Here is a 27,539-nt window from a genome sequence, read left to right as displayed (position 1 = left end):
TGTCTGCTATATCTACGCCTTCTTGCTGTGCTTCTTGATTAGATCTGCTGCATACTCCGCTACTGCGTACACCGTAGCCTGGGTATGCGCCGCAGGAAGCAAAGGCATGACACTCGCATCCACGACCCAAAGTCCCTCAACACCATACACCCGGAGATTTGTGTCAACCACACCTCCCCACTCTCGCGGCATCATAGCAGCCGTTCCAACAGGGTGGTCCAAACTGGGACTAAGGAATGTCTTTCGCATGGCGGTCTGAATCTCAACCTCATCTTGGAGAGCCAGTCCGGGAGAGACCTCGACAGGTTCAAGGGAGGCGACGCTCTCTGCGGCCATGAATTGACGGGCTTTGGTGAGAGCGCGCATCACGATGTGCATGTCGACTGGGTTGGCGGCTGTGTTGAAGTCGATGAGTGGCGAGATAGAAGGGTCGGCGTTGGTGGTGTTGATGAAGATAGTGCCGCGGGATAGAGGCTTCTGAAGAGCAACCGGTACGACAATCGCACCGCTGAAGACTATTTCAAGAATTCCAGCTTCAGGGTTGCGGAACTGCGACTGCAAGACTCGACGCTGCTCGAGGAAACCCTTGACGAGAGAGGGATTCTCGGCGTAGATGGCAGGTAGGTGATCTAGCGGTTCTTGTTCTGCGAGACTATCGGCAATCGCCTCGAAGTCCGGATCAAGGTCTTGAAGGGATGAGAAAGAGATGTAGTTTCCCCACGCGTGCGAGAAAGGGCCGGTCTTGTTGGCGACGTATTCCTCCCACGCGGCGTCATAGAAGTCAGGGTCGTCCATAAGGTCACGAGTCGGAACGCTCTTGTTGTTAACTTGATTAAGTCAGTTAGCCGTCATCGGTTCAAGAAAGCGGTCGCGTTCACGTACACTCATAAATCATGTTAAAGGTTGGATGGTCCTGGAAGTTGGCCCCAACTCCAGGTGCATCGACAACAACGTCAATGTCAAGCGAGTCGAGGAGCTTCTGAGGCCCAATACCACTGAGCTGCAGAATTCGAGGGGTGTTGATAGCTCCCGCGGCGAGAATGACGTTCTTGGACGAGATGCACCTTGATGGTCCCCCATCGCGACTAGCAATCTCGACGCCTGTCGTGACGTTGCCGCTGAACTTGATACCAGCCCCGTAATGTCGGACCAGCAGATGGAGATTCGGGCGATGGCTGGCTGGTTGGTAATAGGCCGTCTCTGCGCTTGATCGTGTTGCTTCCTTACCACCCGAGTTTTGGGGGATCCAAGCCAAGCCGACGTTCTTTCCATCAGCGCCATCGCGTAGGATATCTGCGTCGAGATCTTCGGTCCATGCTTCCGCTTGCATAGCTGCAAGAGAAGAATCAGCCATCTGGACCATAATTTTTCCAAGGCAACTCACCTGCTCCTGGCCATTGCCAGGATGGATATCCAACTTTGATCGGGCCATGTCCATATGATTCGGGAGTCCATGTATAACCATACTTCTCAACGTACTTCTCGGCCGGAGGCGAGAACCTCGACGACTTGCGAAAATACTTGAGCAGACTCTTCCATCCCCAGCCGGGATTTCCCAGCTCTTCCCAGGAATCGTAGTCTATCGAAGAGCCGCGGTCCCAAGCCATGCCGTTGATGGTCGAACTTCCTCCCACTACGCTTCCGAGACGCATCCTGCTGGTGCGACCGTCCAAATGCACCTGAGGGACGGACGTCATGTTATAAAGCCGAGGTGTTTGATCCAAGGTGGTAAAGTATGGCACCGTAACGTTGATGGTGTTGGCAAAGTCGCCATACTCGACGACCAAAACAGTTTCTGTGATCTCTCGTCAGCCCTTCCTGACAACAGCTGCGGGGGTAACCTCACTGCTCGGGTCTTCACTCAGCCTGTTGGCAACTACCAATCCGCTTGTCCCACCACCAACAACAAGATAGTCATATTGATCCAGGACAGACTCCATACTGTGCTGGGCATGATGCTCTGGCTTCTTCAGACCCGACACGGATCCAAAAAGAAGCATCAGCCGCAGCAGCCCCGTCGTCGAAAAGAGTGAAGTCATGGTGTCGTGGAGGAGGCGATAGAGTTTAGCTTAGACGGATCGGCCATGGTGTATCCCTGCGTCGGCTTTTATGCTTATGAATCTCTCTCGGATCGCCCTGTCTCGAAGAAAAATACCGCCAGACCCCGCACGGAGGGGGGAGTGTTCCAGTTAAGATTGCTCGTGTATGCATCACGGCATCCCGCTGTGAGACATGCAGGTCGCATCGGGACAGGGGTTGAACTTGGCGTGACTCCATCATTCAAGCTGCTGTCGATAGAGGATGTGCGAAATCGCTTCCAGAGGATCCGCTTGAGGTATATAACATTGCATATGTGTGATTCAGATGCAAGGAGTGTATGCTAACTACAGATCGGACCACTTGCGTCATGCAGCCCCGTCTTCTTTCAGCTGCCGAGTCTGTGAAACATGGATCACATGGTAAGATTGCAAGGTTTTGAGCTCCGCACTGGAGCTCCCTAGGGTATGTGAACTTGGCACGGGAGAATAGACCTCGGCTATCAAATGACATAGTATCGTCCTACTCGCTATGTGGTTGTTAATAATGTAAACGGCTGGGTTTGCAACTACACCTTCGTCATAACATAGTATCCTCAATTTGGATAGTCATGTAGATCCTGATCGCATGTAATATTTGCCCGCCTTGATATCAGTGCAGAGATGACAATCCAAGTAACACTAGCAGTAAGTGGCCCGAGTGTTTCCATATTAGAATTGAGGATAATTCTGCTTTTATCAACACCCGGGTTGATGGGCGAAAGGTTCTATACGCAGAGGGCATCTACATCGGCTACAGATGGTACAAGAGGACTAATTGATCGGTACTATTCCCCTTCTCCCATGGTTTTTTCTACATGACGTTTGGGCTGAGCGACCTCGCTGTCATTGACGAGGGCCATAATAAGAATCCTGTCGTGGCCGTCGGTGTGAAGAATGCGGTGTGAAGAATGCAGGAGACCTGGGCAACGCTGGGGTAGTACAAGTTCACGTATTGCACGGGTCGTAGATTACCCAACAATCACCGGAGGAACTACAGGGATTCACTGAGGTTCAGACCGCCAGCGTTCAGACTGTCACAGCGCGCGTTGAAATCGAGAAGAACTATGCCACCGGCATTTGTGATCCATTGGAGGGGCCTTTGCTGATGTAGAAGGGCACGTAAAATTTTCCACTTGGTTAAAGCAGCCATAATATTATTCTTGAAGGCATGTTTGAGATGTCAAACTCGAGGTGGTGGAAGGGATCTAGCTTATCTATTTTTCCAAGAAAGAGGAAGGATGATGGAAGCTGAGATTTATGAGACAGGACACCCTTAAAGAATAGAGAGACGGAACAGCGCATTTAGTTCCAAGTATGAGAGAATACCCATCCCTTTTCTACACTGGGCTCATGAACAGGCTCGCCCACTCTAGACCGACAAGGAATGGGGTTGGAGGGATGTCAGCATGGCACCACCTAGGCATTGTTGAAGACAAATTCATCGTGACTAAGATTCCACCCTTGATTAACCCGAGCCGACGGCATCGGTAGGATTATCATCTCGCCCGGGGTCAAACTCCGCAAGAAGGCGGCCCCGCATGCGGACATTGACGGCGCGGATCTCGGCCGCCCGCCGGCGCCCGCGGGTTGCCGGACTACACTTAACAATTAGAGTTGACACTCAGAAGACTATATAAGCTGTAACGATTCTCAAAATCTCTTAATACGAAAACACCATCATCAATCGTATTACCACCATCAATTCTATTACCATCGTCTCACTTCAACGCCACCAACCAACATGACTCTCCGCATCACCGTCCTCCCCGCCTCAAGCAAGGCCGGAAAAGAGACCATCCGCAACTTGCTCGAATCAGATGCCAAGCCCTTGATTCACGGTATCTACCGCGATCTTTCCAAGGTTCCTGCTGAGTTTGCAAACCATGAACGGTTCGAGGCTACCCAGGGCGACGTGGCAGGCGGAACAGGGCTCGACTTTTCTCCCTCTGATGCCCTCTTTTACGTTCCACCACCGACCTACGATGGAACCGATCAGGGAGAGTGGGGTATCAAAACCGCGACCAATGTCAAGGAGGCCCTTGGGAAAGCCCCTAATGTTAAGAAACTGCTCTTGTTCTCTTCCATGGGTGCCCAGTACGACCATGGCATCGTAAGTCTCATTTGATAACACCATGTCTTTAACCAACCAGCCTAACAATATCACAGGGTCTCTTGCGCTTGAACCACATTTCGGATAACATCCTCAAGGGCTCGGTGCCCGAGGTCGTCATTGTCAAGCCGGGATACTTCCAGGAAAACTGGTCTCATGCCTTTGAGACGATTCAAGCGGAGCCGCCTGTCATCTACTCCGTGATCACACCTCTGGACCACAAGATTCCTATGGTAACACTACCTTTGAGCAAAAGCTTCTGAGAAGTCCAAGCACACTAACATTGTATTCTAGGTGAGCATCAGAGATATCGGCCGAGCCTGCGCAGACGCCCTGCTCGCCGCGCCCAAGGACGCCAGCCCATACTACTTTGACCTCTATGGCCCAAGACACTACAGCGCACTCGATGTCAAGGAAGCAGTCGAAGAAATCACAGGCAAAAAGGTTGAGGTCGTACCTATTGAGAAAGACAATCTTGCAGAGTTCTTTGCTCGGGAGATCCCAAGCGCTCATATCGAGGACTTTGTTGGGATGACTACTTCTGCTCTCCCCGGTGGCATCATGGCGGGAGATTTTGGCACCAATGAGAGGACTGTTCAAGGAAAGGTTGAGCTAGTCGAGGCGTTGCGGCCCTTGTATACTCAGTAGATATTCCTCGGTGTCTTCGGGCAGGCAAGGGGTACTGCGCACATTGGCTTTGCAGATCAGTGTGTCTAAATAGCTAGTTGTCTCATTTTTCCACGCAACTTTCATCCAAGGCGAACCTTTCTCCACATCCTAAGACACTCTTGCAAATCCATCGAAACCGTGCCCTCCACAGCCGTTGACGTGTCCCTAATCAGGGCAACCAACAGTGTCGCGTTCGCGAACCCAGGCTTATCATCTTGAACGGCTTGATAGTCCGACTGCCTCATACCTCCAACATCACCCCAAGCCTTCCACAAGTCCAACATTCGGAAGATGTTGGAGGCAAACTCTCCATCGAGGACCATTCTGTGCAGCATGAAGCCCACAACGTCCTTGAGTGTCAATGAGGCGTCCCAGTGCCCGTTAGCCTTGAGCCACTGGAGAGAGTGCTCGGCGACGAGCTTTGTATCCCATTTGGGACTTTGAAGTGCCTCCATCATGCGTTGGTCGCGCCGTTGTTGGTCAGCCCTCATTTTGTCACGCACTAGTTGTTGTCAGTGAGATTCAGAGGCAAGCGAAGGGCCAAGTACTTACTATCATGCATGCTTTGCTCCGTCTCTTTGCGCATCCTCTCCCGCACAGCTACCTCCCGTTGAGCAGGAGCCATTCGCGCCTCCGCAGCCATCGCCGCACGTCGTTCCTGGCTCCTCCTCGCAAACTGGTCAATCGATGCCCCGTAATCATTGTGCTTCGTCGCCCAATCTGGTGTCTCGGATTCATCAACCATGCCCAAAACCACAAGAACTCCGCACGGTACCGTCTCTTTTCTGGCGAAGTAGAGTATCTCATCTGGAATCTTGTAGTTCCAGAGAATAGTTTGGCTCGAGGTTCCAAAAGCCGTAGCCGCACTGGCAAACCACACTCCATCTGACTTTACGGGATGAATGCGCAGGTGGTCGACGTACAAGCTGTCGAGGTTGAAGTTGCTCTGGTTTCCGTAATGCGTTTGCTCGGTTAAGGCCGTGACAATTCCGGACATGGCAATCTGACAGGTGATGGCCTTCTTCGATTGAGACGAGTTCTCTTGGTGAATTGAATCCAACTCGATCGAGTCCATTCCCTTGTCCGGTTTTTCTGGCTTGGCGAGTCCTTCCTCTGATCCTCGTCGTGACGAGCCTGCGGCCTCAGAGCTTGCACCTTGATCTGGAACTTCTTGTTTCTGGGGCGGAGCCGGTAGTCTCACCCAGTATGGTGGCAGATTAGAGTAATCCCTCGTGATCCATGAGCTCGACCACGCCACGGCTAAGGAAAGGTTACCATCCGAGTCATTTGAGAGGGCGACTGTAAGGGCGTCCTCCCGGCCATCTGGAGACATCATGAGAGAGCACCCTACCGGGGTCCAAAGTCCTGTCGAACGAAGCAATTTCCAGCCATGGGGGTTGGGGACAGCTCCCAAGTCCAGCAGATAACAAACCAGTTCATCAAACGAAACCTCAACCTGAGGCTGACGAACTTGATCTGCATACTCGACGCGCTGAGTCTTCATCCCGATGGAATGAGTTTTCCAGTTGAAGGTGGTCCAGCTACCGCCGGGTATGGAACTGGGATGTCTTGAAAGAGTCCAGTACTCGGAGCGGTCCTGGAACCTGTCCAGCGGCATAACGGCATATCGAGGTAATTCAATCTCGATGACACGATTGACAATGTCACTTCTTGTGAGCGCAGTCAAGCGACTACGCCGGAGCATGCGCTTTATGCGCGACAGAGAGACAAGAGTCGCGAACGTGTTGTACAGAATAGGAAGCACTTTAACACGTTAGCCCGGAAGTCTTGGCAGTCACTGGTGCGGAAGAATGGTACCTCCCAAAACTGCCAACGGCACGCCGATGTACGTGATGATATCAGTTGGTGAGTGGCCATTGTCGGCCATCTTGGCGACCTCAAATTGAAGCAATACAGAGAAAACAAAAAGGGGCTTCAGCGCGTTCAAAGAGCTGAAACGCGAATAGTGGCTAGTCCGGATTTGGGAATGGCTTCAGCTTGCGACGGGGCTAATGCAGCCACGCCTCGATATAACAGTAGCGTTCGGAAACGGCCAATTTCAACTCCGGGCTCTCATGGTTGAATCAACCTGTTGTAAGATGACAATTGACCACAGACCAAGATGAAAAATTACCTATTCAGGGTCCATGAGAGGTGCCGTTTGCGATGCATCGTATCCTGTACCAAAATTTGCAGGGATATATCATGGTTGCGGCAACAAATGCCACAAATCACACACCAGGCCACCACACAAACAATATACAAACTGGGATCGGGTGTTTGAGTAACGGAAGAGAGTCAGGTGCTATAGTAGAAACGAGCCTTCATTTCCAGGTTATAGCTGAGCTCAGATATTCTCTAATTACTTGCTGCAGCTTTCCCCCAGATCCTTCAACCACCCTATAGCCCTCCGCCTCTGAACCTGTATCCAATCATCGGCAGCATGATGCGACTGTGGCCAGGGCTATGGTTGATCGGTCCTCTTTCGGAATTTGCACCGAGGCCTCTCGACGCCGGGATCCAGAAGATCGAATCAAGGGTCAAGGTATCAATGCAAGCATCGCAACACCCACAGGGGACATCAAGTCACGATAAATGAGCAGTATTTCCCCGCTTCCTTCTTCCAAGCCTGATAATTGAACGCACATTGACCACTCAGCCATTATTGTGAAAAGCCACATTAAACCATGCATGAAAAAATTGTAACGTCGGTGAACTAAATCAAGCAATAGAGGCTAACAACACGCAGGCTGTGGACCCCGACTTTGAGTCAGCCCTTGAAGTGGTACTATCTCCAAGACGCCCAGAGTCAATATGGAGCTGATCGATAACAGCCTCTCGAAGAGCCTTCTACTTCATCGCTCCGCTCGAGTCTTCTCCAGTTTCAGCAAGAAAATGGTCGCACTTATCATCGCTTGAGTGAAGGCAGTAGGTACTTGAATCCTTGCAGGAAACTTTGCTAAAGCCGCAAAGAATATGCCTTCCCCAACGACGACGTAAGCTCCCCTCAGTAATACAAGGCCGACACTAATGTTCGCAGGCTGAAAACGATAGACTAGGTGCAAAACTTCTCACCGTAGCATGATTTCCACTGACAGTAGACAGACTTGCAGGACAACCTGTACTTGATCACACTCAACGGGAAGAGAGCTCTCAACCCGGGAGCCGAGACCGCCAGGCGGGTCTTGGATATGGGAACTGGCACTGGACTCTGGGCTCTAGAATTTGGCAGGCTAAATATTTTGATGTTTATTCGCAACTGCTAACACTATTGCAGCTGATCAGCACCCAGAAGCTCAGGTAATCCACCACACTTACCCTTGTTTACATCATTAACCTAACAGTGGCACATATCATTGGAGTTGATCTAAGTCCCATCCAACCCGCATTGTCCGTATGATAACTCCCTCAATTTGGCTGTAAGCTGACGCTATTTAGCCTTCCACCGAACTGCGCGTTCGAGATTGACGATCTCGAAAAAGAATGGACCTGGAAAACACCCTTTGACTTTATCTTCTGCCGTATGATGACAGGCAGCTTTGCCGACCCCGAAGCAATGGCCAAAAAGGCTTTTGAGTAAATCTTTCCATTTTCGTATCACGCATCCTTAAAAGCACACTGACACAAAATAGTGGTTTGAGCGCACAAGGCTGGTATGAAATTCAAGACATCCAACTCCCTGTCTTTTGCGATGATGGAACTCTGGATCCCAAAACATCACCCAACATGAAATGGCAGGAGGGCCTCATTGATGCATCCAAAAAGCTCGGACGACCCCTTGATCCTCTGATCAGTACAAAACCATTCTCGAGTGCACAGGCTTCCGGAATGTCCACGAGACCATCTTTAGATGGCCCACCAACAGTTGGCCCAAGGATAGAAAGCTCAAGGAACTTGGAAAGTGGAATCTGGTCAACTCTGATGCTGGATTGGAAGGTGTGAGCCTTGCCTTGTTCACCCGCGTGCTGTCGTGGAGCAAAGAAGATGTCATGGCCCTCTGTGCCGATGTGAGGAGGGAGCTAAGAAATCCCAAGGTTCACGGGTATTGGAAGATGTGGGTTTAAATTCTTCAAGTCCTTATATGTGCTAACAATCCGTAGTTATGTCGTATATGGCCAAAAGCCTCAAAGCGGGGGTGCAGAGTCGGTGATCCGCCTGGAGCATAGAGAAACGAATTGATCCGACACCTGCTTTCCATCCATCAATGCAGCCATCAAGTTATGCAGAACTCGGAGCCTAGAGCATGCAAATAGGTATAAGATTCCGGCTCTAGGGCTTGAAAGCAAACAACAGCGTGAAAATCGGTGCACTTGAGGGCAACAAATATCACCAAGTTGATAGCAACTGGCTATTGCACTGTATTTCCCGCCTTTGAATCATGTACACAGCTCACACGGTTGCCATTTGAAACAATCGTATTAATAAACTGTAAATCGGGATATACCCCTCAAAGAGTCCCATCACAGCTCTGCAACAGTCGGGCCACCGCGCGGTGTCCTCTCACCATGGCCCAATAGTATGCTGTCTTGCGACCCTCAACCATTTCGTTGATACGGATGCCCTCTGTCCCCAGTAACATCTCCACAATCTCAATGTGTCCGTTCTTTGCGGCATTCACAAGTGGCACGGTCCTTTCCTTTCGGATTTCTTGGCCGCCTTGAACCTCGGCGTTGGGATCAGCGCCGTAGTCAAGAAGAAGTCGAACCATAGTCTGGTTCCCCTGCTCCGCAGCAATCGCGAGCGGTTCTCTCAGTGAGATGTTCCCTTGCGTGGCTCTGGGGCTTATGTCGGCGCCGTTATCAAGGAGGAGCCTGACAACTGCCTCTTGGCCCCTTTCCACAAAGGACAACAGCAGGGTCCATCCCTTGGGGGTTGCGGCGTTGATGTCGCATCTCCCTGAAATGAGAGCACGCATCGATTCTTCGAGTTGAAAATGTGCCGTGAGATATAATGCCTTGGATTCGGGCCAGTTGAGATATTCGTTTAAAGCTGTGCAACAAGTCTTGGCCTTGGCTTCATTGCGGAGAAATCTCATGACCGAACCTTGGTCGATGGTGGAGGCTGCTTGAATGTGGTGTCCCCAGTTATTGGCGGCATAGTCGTAGAAGCCATATCGCTGGTCGGACTGACGTATTGGAAGGTCTGGCTCCATGTTATCGAACAAGAGGTAGTTGAGGCAAGTCTCTGCCAAGTGGTCCTCCGTGTAAATGAGATATTGACTTCCCTCATCTTTGAAGTACTCGGCAACCGTGAAATGTGCTAGTCGAACTGTTTTGTCTTGACCGGTCAATGTCGGTTCCATGGTGAGGAGCCCGGCCGTAAGCGAAGCAATCAGAGAATCAAAGGGTATAGACTCTGCTTCTAGGTCATTATCTTCGGGGTTGAGAGCAAGTGCAATGAGTAGCTCGCTTAAGAGGAGCGGTCGACGCGCCCTAACGACCCAGCTTAATGTTTTCAACGCAAGGTCCTTGTCTTCTTCTGGCTGCCTGTTGATTCGCTCCATGGCACCCTCATAGAGGCTGTTGATCTTGCTTGGTCGAGGCAAATTATTCAGGGTTTTCCTGACGTCTCGTATGTTTGTCTGCCTCCCAAGTTGATCGACATGAAGATGTGCGAGTAGGAACCTGTTGTCAAGTAAGCCCAGAGCAAGAAGGGCGGTGTTTACAGAGAGACCAACATTCCTTGAGCTTTCTCTGTCAGAGTCTCAATAATCGTGTCGGCGAGGTCTCTTTGGCTCTCCCGTAGGACCCTTGCACATCTGAAGCTGTTATCAGAGATGCGGGACCTCACTAAAGCGCGAATATCTGAAGCCAGTGCATTGATGTTGATGGAACCGCATCCATTGAGATGATCCCGAATCGTATCATTCCCCCTCGACGTCACGAAGAGTCTCATGCGACCATTCGTGTTGTCTTGTCGTTCAACTTGCCGTAACCGGTCAATGAACTCCATGTTGAGGGAACCATCATCCTCTTCTCCAACATGTTCGTCGAGACCATCAACAATGATGAAGGTCTTGCTGAAAGAGGCGACAAGTTGCGAAAACAGAGTGGAATACTCATCCAGAGATGGAAAGGTTTCCTTTTTTGCGTGCTTGTCGTAAAGGTCCTTGACCTCTTTTGGCAAGACCTGTTTTTGCCTAGCGAGCTGTTTGACGAGACTGGAGAGTAGGTTGCTCGGGGTCTGGTTGAGCCGGTCTTTGTAGTCGCAATATACGAAAGCTACGCCGATTGTAGCATCGTTGAACTGCCGCCGTAGATGATCAATGACAACTGAGCTGGAATCTATTAGTTCTGTACAAACGTAGAGTTGAATCTCTACCTTATAACTGTCTTTCCGGCTCCGGCTAACCCATATGTTAGTACTCGTCACTCGGCACAAAATGAAAGAACTTCAACATACGCATTCCAGGACACCAAAGTGCCGAAGTCGTATTGGACTGACTGTCTCGCCACTGCTTGAATTCATCCTTATCCAGGAACCACTGTCCTGTATTGGGATGGCGCTTGGTGAGGACAGCTCGGTGTGTGTCCTCAAAGCTCAGACCAGATAGCCAGGCCAGCACTTCTTTATTCTCTTCGCTTTGGCGCCAGTCTCGCTGCTCCTCCCGTGTTGCCTTGACGTCATTATACGTCGCAGCTTGAAAGTTGATTGAGACCATTTTGTTCAAGATCTCGCATCGGCGGTGAAGATCCTCAATCTTGTCTCGTGTCGCTTTGGCGTTAAATGCTCCTTTGATGCGTTGCCATCCAACGCGGTGGCCTTTTTCGCACTGCCTTAAGACTCTGAGGAGATCTTCGAGTCCTGCCTTGCACGACGATACCATTTCCGCCGTGTTTGTGCTGGGGTCAGCGATGCCAGGATGGGAGAGATTCACTGCTCGACGACCCAGGAAGGCATCGTACAAGTCATCATGAATGAGGATGTTGATATGTGTTACCGATAGCACGGCTTTGAGGCCCTGGAGTTCGGTGATGAGTGCTCTTGTATCCTCAGGTACGTCTTTCCAGTCGCGGCCAAAGTCAACGGCAAGCTGAATGAACTGGGCTGCGACGCCTAGAAGGCCAATGACGCTGAACGGTTCGGCCATGATGCGGGATGAAAGGATGCTGAACGCTGGCAAACATGACTTCTACGGGTAACCCGAAGAGCAGTTATTCTTATTTGTGTCTCATAAAGAGCGATCACAAGACACAGCATGGGCGTTTGCATTCCGTGGTCCGCCATGGCTTGGTCTGAGGCGTTGAGAAGGTTACCGACAGAACCGAGCAATGCCTCGCTGCTGCTGCTGGTCAGGATGTGTCGGAAGGAGAACTGAGGCGCATGTCGCCAAAGGATCTGGAAGGATTCTAGCTCCTCGTAGGATACGAACTCTCGCAACAGGCAGCATGGGTTGAAAAGCCGAACTCCAATCAACTCCAGGATGATTGACAGCTGAAGCCAATAATTCGATAAGACGCAAGACAAGTGGCTGTTCTCATTGGTGTTTGTGCTCTCCATAGCCCAGTCTCGATCAATAGTCCGCCCCGTTGGCGGACGGTCTATTCCCATCAAGGAACGCTATCAAGCCACAATCTTGGCCCAGAAGCAAACACGACACGTTTCACGGCATGGTTGTTGAGGTAGCCTCGGCACTTTTTGTTGAGGGCTGAAATTCCTTTTCTCGGTTGGCTATTTATCTCGAAAACTTGACTTTTTATACTATTGCGTGTGGCTGTAGAGAACTCGAAAAATGGCGTATCACGACCTCACCAAAGCCGTGCGGCTTTCAGGCCCCATCGACACGTCCCTCCCCTACGACGTTTTAACCGTCGCAGGCAAAACCATCCTCATCACCGGCGGCTCCCTCGGTCTGGGAGCCAACTTTGCCCGCCATTGGGCATCTCACGGCGCAAACTTGATGATTGGCGACATCAACGATGAAGCAGGTCACAAGCTCATCGCCGAGCTGCGGACAAAGTACCCAAAGGCTAGCCATCACTTCTTCCACTGCGATGTGACGGATTGGGACTCGCAAGTGGCGTTTTTCAAGGCTGCAGCGGCGGCTTCGCCTCATGGAGGGATTGATGTCGTGGTGGCTAATGCTGGCATCGTCGACCCCAAGTCCAATCGCAGATTTGAGAACCCAGAGGCCATCCCCACGGATCCAGATGCGCCTTACAAGCCCAGCACCAAGATTCTGGATGTCAACATCACGGGAGCCATGTACACGGCAAATCTCGCTCTGTTCTGGCTGCCTAGAAATGGATCCGACAAGGTCAACTCTGATGAAAAGCCTGAGGCTGATGGACGCGACCGATGCCTGCTTTTCTTGGGCTCTTACGCCGGTGTTTGGCATCTCTGCGGCCAGTCACACTACACAGCCTCAAAACACGCCATCACCGGTTTATTCCGCGCAATGAGAGGCACAGCCTGGAAGCACGGTGTCCGAGTGACAATGCTGTGTCCCTACTTTGTCAGCGAGTCGAGCATGTTCCCTCTCGGCGCAGAAGCAGCTTTCCTCACTGGCACCGCCGGACCCGCCCAACACGCCGACGTTCTGGACGCTGCGACAAGACTGATTGCGGATGAGTCCATCGTTGGAAGGGCACTGCTCATTGGACCCAAGGTGGCCATCGACGATCCCGATGTGGACGACGCCAAGAAGGACGAGAGGGCTGTTTGGGACTGCTATGCCGAGGACTACACGGATTCGGAGGCTTTTGTCTGGCGATGGGTTCGTGCTATGAATGCCGTTGAGAAGAGCCGAGGATGGCTTGGGCTTTTCTGGGATGTTTTTGGTGTCATTGTGAGAGGTTCTAAGAAGAAGACCAGCTGAGATTGCGGGACAATGAGCGTAAAAACGACGCGAAAATGGAGTCACATGTGGGAAATTAAAAGCAGATGATGCAAGCATTGGGATGGGATGTTTGAGGTCACGAAGATTTGAACAAGGATATGACGGAACATTCATTTCTTTAGATGAACTTCCGTACGAGAAGCCAGACTCCAACTACCTAGTTCAAAGATGGAAGACGTTGTAGTCCAGCATACAACTCCCTACGCAATCGTGGCCATATCTAGCTTGACAACTAAATAGTCCAGTCGAGCGATATAGCGCAGTTTCCACTTAAGAAACAAAGCGGAAATCAAGCCGCTTGCTTCCCTGGTCAGTCGACGTCTCAAGATACCGGATCTTTTCCTCCGTCGTCATGCTATTCCACTTCTTCTCCTTCTGCTTATTCCTCCAGGTATAATAAACCTTGACGAGTATGTAGAGGACAATGTTCAGACAGTTGATGCCGATGAGAACCCGGTTTCCACGGCGATACTCTGGCCTGTCGTCTTCTCTATAGATGTTGGAACCGATGATTGATTGTAGCTGAACGGACATGTTGTAGAGCGAGGCTGACAGGGCTCGTGTGCGGACCGAGTTGGAGTTGTGTGAGCACCAGGCTGTCTGGAGGGGGTGAGGGTTCGGATATGAGAGGAGCACCGTCACCAGGGCGTACATGGCCCATTTGTTCATGTCGGCAGGCAGGACAGCTAGGGCTACTATGCACGGGAGGAACCAAAGCTGCGTGAAGAGTCCGATGAGAGCCCTCTGCCCAATCTTGCCAGAGATGTAGGTGACCAGCAACATCTGGGGTTATATGTTAGCTAATCGAAGGGAAAGAAAAACATGCCTAGCATTGAGACGCAGGGGAAAGGACATCCGTAACTCACATTGATGGTCGTCCCCAACTGTGCCGGAATAGTCAACAGGTTGGTGCTGAGCGTGTCAAAGCCAATCTGACGCAACGTGAGGGTCAAGTACTGAGCCGGTGGCATAGACGGCAAGACAAATGTCAGACCCAAGAAGTACATGGGCCAGAGGTCAAAGTCGCAAAGAGAATCCCAGAACAACTTAAAGGTGATGGGCTGTCTGTTGTGCATATCGCCCTTGGATGGGTCGTCGCGAAGGATGCGGTTCACGAGGATCTTTTCTTCGCGCTCGTTGAACCAGCCGTCTTTGCGCCATGGTCTCTTTGTTTGGGTTACCGAGGGTACCATCATGAAGATGGACCCAAAAGCAATTACAAAGTTGAGCAGGCCCTCCGTGAGGAAGAGCCATCTCCAGCCCGAGTAGCCGTGGACACCTCTCAACCTGAGAACACCATAGGCGAGCAAGGGAGCAACGACGCTGCTCAGACGTGTAGCCGTCCAGAGGATAGCCATTCGAATAGGAAGTTCCGTTGCCTTGAAGAAGTACGAGAGGTAGAGGACCAGGTCTGGGATGAAGCCTCCCTGGAGAAGACCCATCAAGGCACGGCAAGCGAGGAAGGACGAGCGGCCGCTGAGCCAGAACTGGCAGATGGCTACCATGGACCAAGACAGCATCAGGGTAGGGATCCATTTTTCGGGGCCGACTTTCTTGCTGACGAGCTGGGATGGGATTTCGGCGAGAAGGAATGTCACTCTGAAGAGGGTAACACCAAGGTTGTAGTCTGGTGAAGCGTCAATGTTAGCACCATCCTATGAAGAATGGTGAAAAGGGGGAAGAGAACGTACCATTGGTATCCAGCTTCAGGTCATCAAGAAAGTTGTCTGCATTGGCCTGTCCCAAGCTGGCCTGGTCCATGTTCAAAGCCATGAATGCAACCCAGGCCCAAAACGTAACCCTCAAGTCCAGCTTCTTGACAAGAGGCTACAGACACAATATGTTAGCAGTGTGCTCAGGGCATCTCTTGTAAGTACTTACAGTCTCCTCGCCCCACGTCCAAGTAAACATTGGGTCAAACCGGTGAAGGTTCTCATACTTGGGATGCGGCTGGAAGTGCGGGGCTTGCTGAGGGTCGTCAAAGACACTGGGCTGAGTAGCAATGTCATCGGGGTTCTGTTTCTCGGCGCCCCGATTAAACAAGCTGAACAGGGTAGTCTGAGTCGTCTCGCCCTGGGGCCGGTCGAGCGAGACGATGGCCGCCCTCTCCTTGGCGTCGACGTCTTCTTTCTCGTCTCTTGGATCTGCCATGATGGATGCTGCGGGGGTTGATGCAGAGTTGAGTTGCAGGATGCACCTGAGAAAGAGGGGATGCAGTCACCTTTATCAGATCGTCGGTGCGAGTTCCGAAAAGAATCGTGTGTGTCACTAGCGCTATTCAGACTTGAAGCGAGCTTGATGATCCCCTCTTGTCAAGGGGGCCTTATTGGTGCTCTTGACCCCAATACGAGGGTCACCCTGCACCAACGGTTTTTCTCATACTTGGCTCAGTCGGCTCCGCAGTTCATGCCTGGAAGAGTTTGCGCCAAGCAGTCGGGCATGAATTACTGGTGGAGAGTAGAGAATGGGACTCGGCCCATACTGCTTTATGCTTAATCGACATAAGCTTGACGATGGTGTTGAACTGCGATTCCGACTTGGCGAGCATCAAGAGTGATGGCGCGGACACTGCCAAGAGTCCGGTGAAGAGATTCTAGAGACCATTTTCTAGATCCCACATGACCATCAAACACTTCAAGTAATGATCAACAAAGCTTGAGCCATTTAATGCTACCATGTCTCTTCGGTAGCTTGGCCCGAACTAGTGGATACCTTTACCCTCGATGATAAACTGTCGGCTATGGCATTGGGGACATGGATGGATGCCGAGTTCACCTACGGCAGAGCCAATCTTAACCCGCTTAGTCAAGAATTCCCCACGAGCCAAGACAAAGAGGCCCACGTGGGGGTGGCATGTCTTGATCTTATCTGATCTTGATTTGTCGATGCCGCGGCATTACTTCCCACTTGGACCCTTATAAATGGTAAGGCTGGTTTTTAACCGGAGTGGGTGACAAAGTTCCATGGCCTTGGCTCTCGTATCATTAACCTTGAATCCTGGGTTGGGCGATTCTAGACTCGGTTAAGTCCCATGCCTGGTTGAAGAAACTCGAATTATTACCGCAAGTGGTTTGACCGATATCGGGGCCGACAAGCGTCTTTAGTCGGTTTTCCGCGGGCATGCTTCTATATCATTGTCTCTAAGGTTTTTATTCTGCTGTTAGCAATCTCGCGCAATGACCGTCGATCATCGTACGAACCGCCCGCAGCGGATTCTTGTTGCTGGAGGTGGTTTTGCCGGTCTAAGTTTCATTGGGAACCTACTCGACTTGTGTCAAGGACGGAAAGCCCGCTTCGACCTCGGCAAGGCTACTAGTGATGATGATAACGGCAGAAGAGTCGATGTGTCCATCACAATAGTCGACGAGAGAGATGGATACTGTAAGATTGCGAGGCTTCCTAGGCGATCTTTGGACTGATCTTGTAAAAGTTCATACCATTGGGGCACCGCTTGCCATGGTCAGTGAAGAGTACAGCCAAAAAGTATGGACAGAGTACTCAGCCCTAGAGATCCTGCAACATCCAAGTGTAAAGTACATTCAAGGCAAACTTGCTTCTGTTTCGCCAGAGTCGAAAGAGGCTGTGATCCTTCCATTCAACAGCGAGACTCCATCTACAGTTTGCTACGATTTCTTTGTCGCAGCCACAGGGCTTCGTAGAGCTTGGCCGGTTGTCCCCCAAGCTTTGACAAAGTCTGAATTTCTAGCCGATGTGAAGAGGCAGGTGAAGGCTATCCAGGATGCTAAGGATGGAGCGGTGGTGATCGGTGGCGGTAAGTTTTGAAGGCTGTCGTTCTAAAATATGTGATGCATCTTCTAATATCTTGTCCTCTGGAAAACAGGCGCCGTGGGAGTTGAGATTGCAGCCGAGATTCTGCACACCCACCCTGATACCAAAGTCTCGTTGCTTCATGGTGGACAAACCCTCTTGGCCTCGGAGCCATTGCCAGCGAACTTGAAGAGTTTGATTCTTCAAGCACTCCGCGACCAAGGTGTCAATGTGATGCTCGGGAAGAGAGCCAAGACGGTCAAGTCTCGAAGCGAAGGCAGAAACAAGTATGTCGTGGAATTGGCTGATGGTGACGAGATCACGGCAGGCCATGTCGTTTGGGCAACTTCCAACCCAATTCCATCTACAGAATATCTTCCGTCACGTTGGCTATATCAGAGTGGTTACGTGAGAGTGACCACTACGTGAGTTCTTTTCTCTGATATCAACAGCTCCCGCTGACTTGTATTAGGCTAAACATCAAGGATGGCGACTCAACTGTGGCACAGCATTTTGCTGTCGGAGATATTGTCTCTTTTGAGGGCATCCGACGCTGCAGTCCCGCAATGCAGATGGGGTATTTTGCCGCTGTCAACATATATGAGCAGATGACAGCAGACAAGCCCGACTTGAAACACTTTGAAGGTTTCCCTGAAATGTTCCGATATGCATTCGGTAACCAGGCGGTACTCTGGAGCCCTGGTGAAGAAATCGTCTTTGGCGAGGAGCCCCGGCGGGCTGTGTTTGAAGATGATTTGTGTTTGAGGAGTAAGTTTAGCAGGATTCGATCCCCTCACCGCTTTTGCTGACGTTGTAAATAGAATGCTGGAACTACATGGGCCTGGGTAACGTGAGATGAACTAAGTATACATTTTGCGAGACAGACGAGAAAATCTTGGCGGCATGACGAAGGATAAGCACTAGCATTCCTCAAGGTTTACCCTGCGTACGTGAGATTTGGTATTTAATGACTTTCTTCGGGTCGTCGCTTCATTTCTCCTTCCAACCCAATAAATTTGTCAAAATGCGCTTCATCACCGACGACAAACCGCGTCAAGATCAGGGCAAAGAAGTGCCGCTCATGGTCATCGGAGCTGGCCTCCCTCGAGCGGCGACATCATCCTTACAAGCAGCCCTCGAAAAGATCGGTTTCGCACCATGTCTTCACATGGCAGAAGTCATTCCTCATGTGGATCGTATGCAGCTCCTTCTGGAGGCAGTGCGCGAAAAGGACACACAGGTTCGCCACAAAATGCTACGCCAACTCATCCATGGACATTATGCCATTTGCGATCTTCCCGTAGTGTTCTTCACTCCCGACCTTATGGACATGTACCCCGACGTCAAGATCGTCTTGAACGGACGACCTGACCCTGACGTTTGGGCACGCAGCGCCGCCGACAGCTTCAGGTTCATCTTTTCGCCATGGTTTAAGTGGACGGGACTGCTATGGACGACAGACAGGATCTGGTACCAACTCAACCGAGAATCGGAGAAATATTGCCAGGAACTTTTCGGCGACGGCGACATCTTCACTGGCAGGTGTTACAGAGAGTACTACGACATGGTGAGAGCCGAGGCGAAGAAGCGAGGGAAAGAGGTGCTCGAGTTCAAGGCTGAGGATGGCTATGAGCCGTTGTGCAAGTTTTTGGGAAAGGATGTCCCGGAGGAGCCGTTCCCAAAGTTGAACGAGAAGAAAACTTTCCAGATTGTTCAGGCTATTCTCATTGCAAGAGGTTTACTTGCTTGGTCGGCTTTGGGTGTTGGATGCTGGGGTGCTTGGAAACTGGCCGATCACTTCCTGCGGTGATATACGCATTGTCTTGTCTGTATCCCAAAAATGAGTATGTAATAACAAGTTACGTATCTATGCAAGGTTTCTTTCTCTGTGGATTATTTGCTTGAGCCAGCATGGCGTGCCAACAACTCTCAATTTACGGAGTAGTTCACTTGGATGAAACTCTAGGCCTGCAAACCCCTGTTAATACTCGCAGCTGCCTAGGGCAAGCACTAATCAACCAACGCGTGTTGGTCAGAGCTCTGTTGGTCAGTTAAAGCCCATAAATAGTTCTTATTCCCACTTCTCACGGTCAGCAAAACTCTTCTCCTCTTCATCTCTTTCAGCTGGTTCAATATGGCCTCCTCCGAGCCGACATCTTTTCTACATCTCCCCCCAGAGATCCGCAACCTCGTCTACGATCTGGCCTTCAACCCCAATGTCAAAACCAACATTCTAGACCCGGCGCATTCTGGATACACCAGAGACGTCAGCACTTTGCTCTACGTTCACCCAGTCATCTCTGCCGATCTCAGACAACGCACTTATGGTGGCGATTTCTCCCTGGTACTCCCGATTCAAGAACCTAGCGAGTGGGTGAAGGGACGAGGACTCGATAGCGAAAAACTCGAGACATGTCTTAACAACCTACCCGATGTGATGAAGAAGAAATGCGAGAGGCTCATTGTTGAGGCATCGCAGTCAGATGAAGTAGAAGACGATGACTACGAATTTTGGGATAGTGAGGATTTCCCTAGTTACCTCATCCCACTACTCCTACAGATTAAGGAAGGAATACCGGCATTAAAGAAGATCAAATTTATATTTTGGTTTGGAGAATGGAGTGCACCAGTGGACGTCTGGAAGAAATCACTTCGACTCCTCTCGCGACGATGGAACAAAAAGACCCCGAGCCAAAATGGGAAAGAAAACCGGGACAAGGGCCTCACTTCCAAGTGTTCCAGAGCCAAGCCATCGATTGAGATGCAGTTCAACCTCTTTGACTATTACGATCAGGATGGGGGCGACGGTGGAGCAAATGAATATCTGATGTGGTATTGCTTTGCTGGTCACGAGAGGTCTGGATCCGGGGATGAGGGCGGATCTGATTTGGACGACGACGAAGATGGTGACGGCAAGAACATTGGCGATGGCAAGAGTCAGGGCAGCGATGAGAGTATGAGTGAAGATGAAAACGAGGACGAGGACTACAACGATGATGAAGCGACCGCCAAGTCTCTAGGCTTGAAATTCACCTTCAGAGCCATGGACTTGCACTGGGACGACCACGTCAACGGCAACTTTGAGGGCAAGGAATTTGACCCTAATGTCTGGGACGACGGTTACTTCCATACCATGAGCCCCAAGGAAAGGGACAGGGCTGCTCACAAGTACTGGCACGTCACTGAGACGTGCAAACCCCTCTTTATTAAGAAGGCGGGCGGTCCATTGTCATGAGTATGGCGTTTCCCATAGACTACCTGATCTAGATTAGATTAGTCAGAATTGAAGCCATATTCGCTGGATGTGAGCAACGCAACGCCTTGAGATCCTTACAGTTTAACTGCACCAGCGCAGTGCAATTACCAAGAAAGTATACAATACCTAAATACTCCGGCTAAGTCCAAATCAATTACTATTTCTCAGCCGTGATGGTTTGCCTGCCCCTCGTTCAAAAATGGCGAACTGTAGGCGAACCACCAGCAAGGCAAAGGTGGCGGTCACTCAGCCCCCCTCTCTGCCTTCCGACCCATACATCCTGCCAATACCTGCTCACCCAGTGATAATGGAATATGCAGGCGTGACGTGGCCAGTAGCTCACGATCCTCAAGCTCGTAGCCTGACTTTGCCCATTTCAAACACTCTCCACCTGCCCATCGAAACTCAGACAGTTCAAATTTCTGCATCTATCGTCATGTCGGACCAGAGAGTCACCTCACTTACTACAGAGGGCCGCCCCGGCGAGGCTCCTCATACCAGGAGACCCCTCCAGCAGTCGCTTGCTGAGGGCCCAACGAGTGCTAGAACGCTGAGACGCAATCCACCGCCCACCCAAGGAATATTTGCGACTCCGGAAAACGATGCTTTCTATAAATTGTACTCCTACAGCAACTTGGACTCGACACAGCAAGATATTAGATTGATCCATGTCTTCAAAGACGAGCACTGTGATCTGATTCAGTGAGAGTTCCTCCCACAGTCAAGCCTTCAAAAAGCCCGTCGGAGCTACCACACTATCTCTTATTGTGCAGGCAACCCGTCGAAGACGAAGCCCATCCTCTTGCAAGGTATCAAGTTCAACGTATTCGCCAACTTGAACCATGCTCTTGAGAACACTCTAGCGGCTTGGAAGTCCAATTATGGAGGGAAATGCATCCTCTGGGTGGATCAAATATGCATCAATCAAAAGAGAGACGCTGAACGATCGCACCAAGTCGGCTTCATGCGTGATATCTACAGCTACTCCCTAGGAACCTTTATATCGCTTTCAACAGCCGATAAAGATAACACTGTTCCGAATGGATTGAGCTGGTTGAAGGAACTTGAAGAAGCCCATCAATCGTGTTGGTGGGCGAACAAGGACAGGTTCCCTAAATTCGACAAGTCCGGCCCTCCATATTCTATCACCGAGCATATAGTGCGACAGAATCTTTCGGATCCTACTTTCATGAAAGGTTGGGCTTCCTTCTACGACCTCGTTCAGAGCCCATGGTGGAGACGTGCCTGGATTCACCAAGAATTCATATGCTCATTCGATGTCATCTTCATGTACCACGACAGCACTATTTCCTACGAGGACACTTCGTTTCTCTTATTTTTCTGTCAAGTTTTGCAAGACCTTCAAATCGACAACTATCTCTTCCGCTTCATCGCGAGAACGCGAGAGAAAACTGGAGTGACGAGGGGTGAAGGAGAGCGCTTGATGGAAGTGTGCAAGAGAAACAAGTGTGCGATAGACTCGCTCAAAGCCATACAGCTGCTACTAAATAGTAGGAAGACGTGGAGGGGTGACGAAGATCTAAAGAAGATCTTGGTAGGAGCTCGACACTGCAGAAGCTCTGATCCCAGAGATCGAGTCTTCGCTTTCCTAGGACTCGCACACCCTGGATATGGTATCAAACCCAACTATAGCAAGTCCAACACCCTCGATGCTACCCTTATACATACTGCCAAGAAAATCCTCGAGTTTGACCTACACTTGGAGATGCTGGCATTCGCCATCAGGGTGACCAAGAGAAGGGCGCGCACATTACCGTCATGGGTGCCAGATTGGGCATCAACTAAGATTTTGGACGATGGCAACTTTGCACCGCTTCAAGGGTCGGACGAAGATTTCCGGTATGACGCCATCCGTTTATCAGCTATCCATGTTTCTATTCGTGGTAATTATGCCGTCCTGAGCGTCCAGGGTCTACAGATAGATACCTTAGACCAACATCTTCAGCGAGGGAGCCCACCGTTTTACGACTGGGAGTTTGCAACAGCCCAGGGCCATTCAGTCAGATGCAGAAGCGTTGCGCAACAAGGAGACGAGCTCTGGATGATCATGGGTTCAAAGTGGCCTTTGATTCTTCGGCGATGTGATAGAGGATACATGGTGGTGAGTGAGGCCGAGAATACTAGGTTTCAGTGGCCGGCGGGGATGATAGACTTTGATCAGATTCTTAGCGGGATGAGAAACGACTCCGAAAGAGTGCACACCATCGACCTGTATTGAACCAGGTGGTAAGTAGGAGTTGATAGACCAAATTTTATAAAATTGACAGCCCAGAATTATTGTATACTCATTTTTAACAGTCAGGGACGAGCCAGAACCCGTATCTAACTCCGTCTACTCAATGTGCAGCGCAACTAAGCCGATTTTGCAACTCGCTCCACCAACAACCCACCACCGAGATGGATCACAACATCTCAACAACAGCGTAATTGGTTTAGTGGTAAAATTCTCCGTTGCCATTCGAGTAACGTCGGATACTATAAATAATATTAAAATGTTTTTTTTTTTGTAATTTCTTTTAAAAAAATTAAAAAGTTTTTTATATATACTTTATGGCATCCCCGCTGAAGCGGGGATACCATAAAGAGCCCTGGGTTCGATTCCCAGATTACGCATCAACTGACTCGTTTGAGGCGTGGTGATGTTTTCTTTTTGGTGTTGTGAAGTTCGGTGATGGTGTCGTTGAGATGGCGTCGACGTGTTTTTGTTTTTGGCGTTGTAAGCACCGATTCTATCTTAATTGGGCAATTAAATGGAAGATGTTAGTCACCTAACGAACTATCAGCCTAGTCTTACCACGTTTTCTTTGTCTTGAATCAAATGTCCATGTCTTCGTTAGCAGCTGTCTTCTAGCTAGGAACCTCAACCCAGCCAGCACCTACAGTCGCCTTGACCTCTCACACCTCAAAATGAAGTCGACCAGAGAAAAATATCCAAAGGATTGAGCAGGACCTTTCCAATCGTGTGTCTTCATACCTACCACCGATCAAGGATTCCATCACTAGCGCATGCACATCTCAGCTCCGCCTCCATCCTCACCATTCAATGTATGGCAAGTGCTTCTTTATAGCATGGGAGCCAATATCGACAGACCTTTCACGTCAAAATTGTGTTCTATAGACTTCACTGAGCTGATGCATGTTCAGAATGAGCTGTTGGATGAGCTCAAGCCGTCTCTTCTTTCAACTACCTCAGCTTGTTTTTTTCTGCTGGTCAAGAAGGACCAAAGTCTCATAACTAGGTACGCCTGGGGAAAGATTGTCATGTGCTCTTGACTACACGTGCGAGTTGCATGACATCTCCAAGAGTGTCTTCAAGTCTCTGATTCTTCCCGGGCCCACCTACGTCTATGTCTTTCCAATAGTTTCAGGTGCGGCCCAGGCATCAAGGAGAAACAGAATCGAGAGAGGTCAGCTGCTGTATAGTAGACCACGGATACAAGGGGCCTGCAAGCGAGGTGCTGTTGGTCATGGCATCGAGCGAACCTGAATCCCAAAAATGTTTCATAGAACTGTTTATCCGTGGACACGGAGTGAGATGTTAGTTAAGTCCTTTGGGTAGTGATTTCCGGTTTCCGAGTGGGGGTCATTGATGTTCCTAAGATCAAGACATGAGACCATCTTCACCCCAGCTGGTCAGTGTCTTTCAGCTCCGGCCATTAAAGACAGCGTTTGTTGATATGAATGTTTCCATCACTTCAAACCCCATCATACGAGTATTCCCAGATAACGGTCTGACAATCTTCAGCTCCTGCGGGTCCTGCCTCGCTCCCGTTCTCCCTTGAACCCCCTTTGAAGTGGAAACAGACGTTCAACCGCAAAAGGCGTCATTGCTCGATATCCTGGGTACTCCCCCTCAAAACGTGCGATTCGCGCAAGCGAGGAGCGGAGGCGTTTGGATCTACTTCCCTGTTCCCAGCGTCACGCCACTATCAGGGCTGGACCCTGTAGATCCTGCGGCCGACGCGTTTGGTGAGCCGGCCCGCGACGCTTGGGGCAGTCAGTCACGCTCGGGGCAGCCGAACTAGACTCCTTTCTCGGAAGCCTGTTTGGTGGGTTGTTGACGACGATTTTTGTTTGTTAGTGGCGAGACTGTGGGTGGTGAAGCCATGGCGTTGATCGTCAGTTTCTCCGTCGGCACATTGCCAATAGACTCGGTATTCTTGGCGGGAGATCTCCCTATCTCACTGCTAGCGTGTCCGCTAAGATTGCCGGCTTGGTGACTCTGGGCAAACTCCAAAGTCTCAAGATATCAACCATCTAACACAGTCTACACACATGCACCCTAGCCAGGGAACAGATACTCCTACCCTCGACCATCAGATTGCATGCGACGTGATTCCCCTTTGTGGTGTTCATCCAACCTTGAAAAGACGATATTCCAGCTACAAGCACCATCCTTGCTCTGTTAACATGGTCACAGCTTTGTTATCCCACCAGGATTTCAGATTCAGCCTGCGACCGGGGGTAGAGATACGAAAAATGGCAATAAGCCCACTGTGGAAACGAAATGGGCACATCAAGGGTTCTTTAAAAAGCCGCAATCTGCGCTGTGCAGCATATCACACTGGCCTGACATGTGCATGAACAAAATGACGCGAATGCAAACTGCAGGAGCAAATCGTTCAAGGACGTAAAACTGCATTCAGGGTCCATTCCAGGATCTATCTATGATACGCGTATTCTAATAAGTGTACCGGAAGAACTTGTTCTCCTTATCGGTCATGGTCGACCAGACCTCCGGGGACATGTACGAATCCTCCAGGCCCTTGCTGCGGTCGTCGCGTCTCTTGTTGGCCCAGACGTAGTACAGGAATAGACAGAATGTGGTCACGGCGCAGCCAGCCTGGGTTCCCATGACTGCGAGCTTGGCAGGGCGGAAGTCGGGAGCATCCTTGGCTTGGAACGTCTGGGGTCCGATGATGTTTCCGAGCGAGAATGAACCGCTGACGATGGCGGCGGCAAAGGCTCGCTTGGTAGCACCACCAAAGTTGGCAGCAGTCCACTGTTTGTCGTTAGTGAAAGCGGTGGTCGGATGCTCAGGAAAACTCACGTTGTAGAAGATGGTCAAGGGAGCGACGACGGCGTTGACGAGGTAAATGCCCACGAGGCATCCGGCCTTGTTGGTGGCAGGGAGGAAAGACATCAAGGCGCCACCGATGATGCTAGAAAATTGTTAGCAGATGCTCAGAGGTTCCCCCAGAGTAACTCACGCAGGGATGATGCAGGCGATGATCCATGCCCAGCGGTGGGACTGCTTCCGGATTCCAATTCCGACACCAAGGGTAAAGAAAATGCTGACGACACCAGAAGGCATGTTCATGAGAGCGGCCTTCTTGGGGTTGTAGCCCAGGTTGCGGATCAGAGTGGAAGAGTAAGTGGTGACAACACCGCTCGAGACTGAGAGCTAAAATCAAAGGTTAGCAAGGTGCAGGATCCAAATGCTGACAACAATCTTACCAAGACGACAGAGACGAGCATGAGATACAGCTGAGGATCACAAAGAGCCTCAACAATCTCCTTGGGACGGAACTTGCGGTTCTCGATACCAGTCTGGTTGACACTGACGTGCTTGAGCAGGGCGACCTTCTCGCCAGGAGTCAACCACTTGGCCTTCATGGGTGTGTCGGGCAGGAGCAAGAAGGTGCAGAGACCGATGAGCACAGTGATGCAACCTAGAGTCACAAACATGATGCGCCAGCCAGCAAGAGAAGCGCCGGGGCCAATGTGCTGGAAGCCAAACGACACGGCACCTCCGATGATCTGACCCAGGCCCAAACCGAGATACCAGAAGGAGAACCGAGGAGCCTGCTCAGACTTGGTGTACCACTGGCTGCTGATGAGCATCAAGGAAGGACCGATGGTGGCCTCGAAGATACCGAGAAAGACTCGCGATACGAGGAGTGTGGTGTAGTTGTGAGCGGCGGCACCACAGGCGGTAGCGACGCCCCATAGGATGACATTGGCACCAAGCCACTTGGCAGCGGGAAGAACCTGCAGAAAGTAGACTTGATCTCGTTAATCGCTTATCCTCTTGGAAGAACTTGGCACTCACTGTTGGGGACCTCAAAGCACAGCAGTCCGACAAACAGGAACGTGGCGACGTTGGAGAACTCGTTGCCCTTGAGACCAAGATCTTTGTTCATTCCCATGACGGCCGAATACTGGAGAATGCAGTGTTAGATTACGCACATGCACGTCTCATCATGGACAGGGGTGTGTGTGTACTGACATTGAGGATGACCTTGTCGAGGAACTGCATCGTGTAGCAGCAGAACATCAGAGGCACGATATGCCAATCGATCTTGCGCCTCAGGCGGTCGATATCGACGGGCTCACTGTTGGCCGCCACCTCTCGATGGTCGTCGAGGAACTTCCACGCGCCGTCGACATTGCTCGCGCTGCTCTCGGACCCGTGCGATGAGTGGGTGACGTAGACGTCCTTCTGCTGATCCTCCAGGGAAGACATGTTTGACGCGTGGGACAAGGGGGAGTAGACAAAGGAATTTGTGATGTTGAAGCGCATAAAATAGAGGGAAAGAGCTAAACGACCAGCGGTTATTAAGTATATATATCCAGTACAAAGGAGGAAATGAAGTAGAGTGAGAGGAAACAAGTCTAAGCCCGAACGACCCGTCGACCGAAGAAATAAGAAAAAAGTGGCACAAGCGAGGAGGGAAACGTCCAGGAACAGTTCGATACGAGAGGCGAGCAGAGACGAGCTTGCAGCAGAGAAAAACGCCACTCACTCGACTCGACCTGAAACCCTTGAACTGGGCAGTGGTCCCCAGCTCATGCACA

General features: G+C 50.7%; 11 protein-coding genes across 11 annotated transcripts; 6 read left to right on the top strand and 5 right to left on the bottom strand.

The window, feature by feature from the left end:
* Nucleotides 1–12: 12 nt before the first annotated feature.
* Nucleotides 13–2,039, bottom strand: MRS44_015660 (uncharacterized protein; the record flags this gene model as incomplete). Its single annotated transcript, XM_046278731.2, has 4 exons — nucleotides 13–827; nucleotides 883–1,332; nucleotides 1,385–1,795; nucleotides 1,847–2,039. The coding sequence occupies 4 exons, from the start codon at nucleotides 2,037–2,039 to the stop codon at nucleotides 13–15; spliced, it is 1,869 nt and encodes a 622-aa protein (XP_046130196.2).
* Nucleotides 2,040–3,819: 1,780 nt separating this feature from the next.
* MRS44_015659 (uncharacterized protein) lies at nucleotides 3,820–4,836 on the top strand (the record flags this gene model as incomplete). The annotated part of the gene is made up of 3 exons (XM_046282129.2): nucleotides 3,820–4,188; nucleotides 4,245–4,421; nucleotides 4,483–4,836. 3 exons carry the CDS (start codon nucleotides 3,820–3,822, stop codon nucleotides 4,834–4,836), a joined length of 900 nt encoding a protein of 299 aa, XP_046130197.2.
* Nucleotides 4,837–4,937: 101 nt separating this feature from the next.
* MRS44_015658 (uncharacterized protein) lies at nucleotides 4,938–6,745 on the bottom strand (the record flags this gene model as incomplete). The annotated part of the gene is made up of 3 exons (XM_046270386.2): nucleotides 4,938–5,359; nucleotides 5,410–6,621; nucleotides 6,676–6,745. 3 exons carry the CDS (start codon nucleotides 6,743–6,745, stop codon nucleotides 4,938–4,940), a joined length of 1,704 nt encoding a protein of 567 aa, XP_046130198.2.
* Nucleotides 6,746–9,304: 2,559 nt separating this feature from the next.
* Nucleotides 9,305–11,947, bottom strand: MRS44_015657 (uncharacterized protein; the record flags this gene model as incomplete). Its single annotated transcript, XM_065619294.1, has 3 exons — nucleotides 9,305–10,481; nucleotides 10,535–11,150; nucleotides 11,260–11,947. 3 exons carry the CDS (start codon nucleotides 11,945–11,947, stop codon nucleotides 9,305–9,307), a joined length of 2,481 nt encoding a protein of 826 aa, XP_065475366.1.
* A 642-nt stretch (nucleotides 11,948–12,589) lies between these two features.
* On the top strand, nucleotides 12,590–13,675 carry MRS44_015656 (uncharacterized protein; the record flags this gene model as incomplete). The annotated part of the gene is made up of 1 exon (XM_046282131.2): nucleotides 12,590–13,675. One exon carries the CDS (start codon nucleotides 12,590–12,592, stop codon nucleotides 13,673–13,675), a length of 1,086 nt encoding a protein of 361 aa, XP_046130200.2.
* Nucleotides 13,676–13,966: 291 nt separating this feature from the next.
* MRS44_015655 (uncharacterized protein) lies at nucleotides 13,967–15,847 on the bottom strand (the record flags this gene model as incomplete). Its single annotated transcript, XM_046270392.2, has 4 exons — nucleotides 13,967–14,479; nucleotides 14,563–15,323; nucleotides 15,388–15,523; nucleotides 15,578–15,847. The coding sequence occupies 4 exons, from the start codon at nucleotides 15,845–15,847 to the stop codon at nucleotides 13,967–13,969; spliced, it is 1,680 nt and encodes a 559-aa protein (XP_046130201.2).
* Nucleotides 15,848–16,872: 1,025 nt separating this feature from the next.
* Nucleotides 16,873–18,323, top strand: MRS44_015654 (uncharacterized protein; the record flags this gene model as incomplete). Its single annotated transcript, XM_046270411.2, has 5 exons — nucleotides 16,873–17,077; nucleotides 17,127–17,468; nucleotides 17,538–17,889; nucleotides 17,937–18,232; nucleotides 18,286–18,323. The coding sequence occupies 5 exons, from the start codon at nucleotides 16,873–16,875 to the stop codon at nucleotides 18,321–18,323; spliced, it is 1,233 nt and encodes a 410-aa protein (XP_046130202.2).
* A 165-nt stretch (nucleotides 18,324–18,488) lies between these two features.
* MRS44_015653 (uncharacterized protein) lies at nucleotides 18,489–19,274 on the top strand (the record flags this gene model as incomplete). The annotated part of the gene is made up of 1 exon (XM_065619293.1): nucleotides 18,489–19,274. The coding sequence occupies one exon, from the start codon at nucleotides 18,489–18,491 to the stop codon at nucleotides 19,272–19,274; it is 786 nt and encodes a 261-aa protein (XP_065475365.1).
* Nucleotides 19,275–19,598: 324 nt separating this feature from the next.
* On the top strand, nucleotides 19,599–20,699 carry MRS44_015652 (uncharacterized protein; the record flags this gene model as incomplete). The annotated part of the gene is made up of 1 exon (XM_046279570.2): nucleotides 19,599–20,699. One exon carries the CDS (start codon nucleotides 19,599–19,601, stop codon nucleotides 20,697–20,699), a length of 1,101 nt encoding a protein of 366 aa, XP_046130204.2.
* A 220-nt stretch (nucleotides 20,700–20,919) lies between these two features.
* Nucleotides 20,920–23,168, top strand: MRS44_015651 (uncharacterized protein; the record flags this gene model as incomplete). Its single annotated transcript, XM_065619292.1, has 4 exons — nucleotides 20,920–21,409; nucleotides 21,494–22,842; nucleotides 22,911–22,967; nucleotides 23,040–23,168. The coding sequence occupies 4 exons, from the start codon at nucleotides 20,920–20,922 to the stop codon at nucleotides 23,166–23,168; spliced, it is 2,025 nt and encodes a 674-aa protein (XP_065475364.1).
* Nucleotides 23,169–25,422: 2,254 nt separating this feature from the next.
* Nucleotides 25,423–27,207, bottom strand: MRS44_015650 (uncharacterized protein; the record flags this gene model as incomplete). Its single annotated transcript, XM_046282132.2, has 6 exons — nucleotides 25,423–25,743; nucleotides 25,792–25,903; nucleotides 25,952–26,145; nucleotides 26,199–26,746; nucleotides 26,794–26,902; nucleotides 26,971–27,207. The coding sequence occupies 6 exons, from the start codon at nucleotides 27,205–27,207 to the stop codon at nucleotides 25,423–25,425; spliced, it is 1,521 nt and encodes a 506-aa protein (XP_046130206.2).
* Nucleotides 27,208–27,539: the final 332 nt, after the last annotated feature.

This window comes from Fusarium solani (assembly GCF_023522795.1).
Source record: "Fusarium solani strain SB1 chromosome Unknown bctg00000011, whole genome shotgun sequence".
In the NCBI taxonomy this organism is placed as follows: Eukaryota; Fungi; Ascomycota; class Sordariomycetes; order Hypocreales; family Nectriaceae; genus Fusarium; species Fusarium solani.
This window is presented reverse-complemented; position numbering and strand designations above follow the sequence as displayed.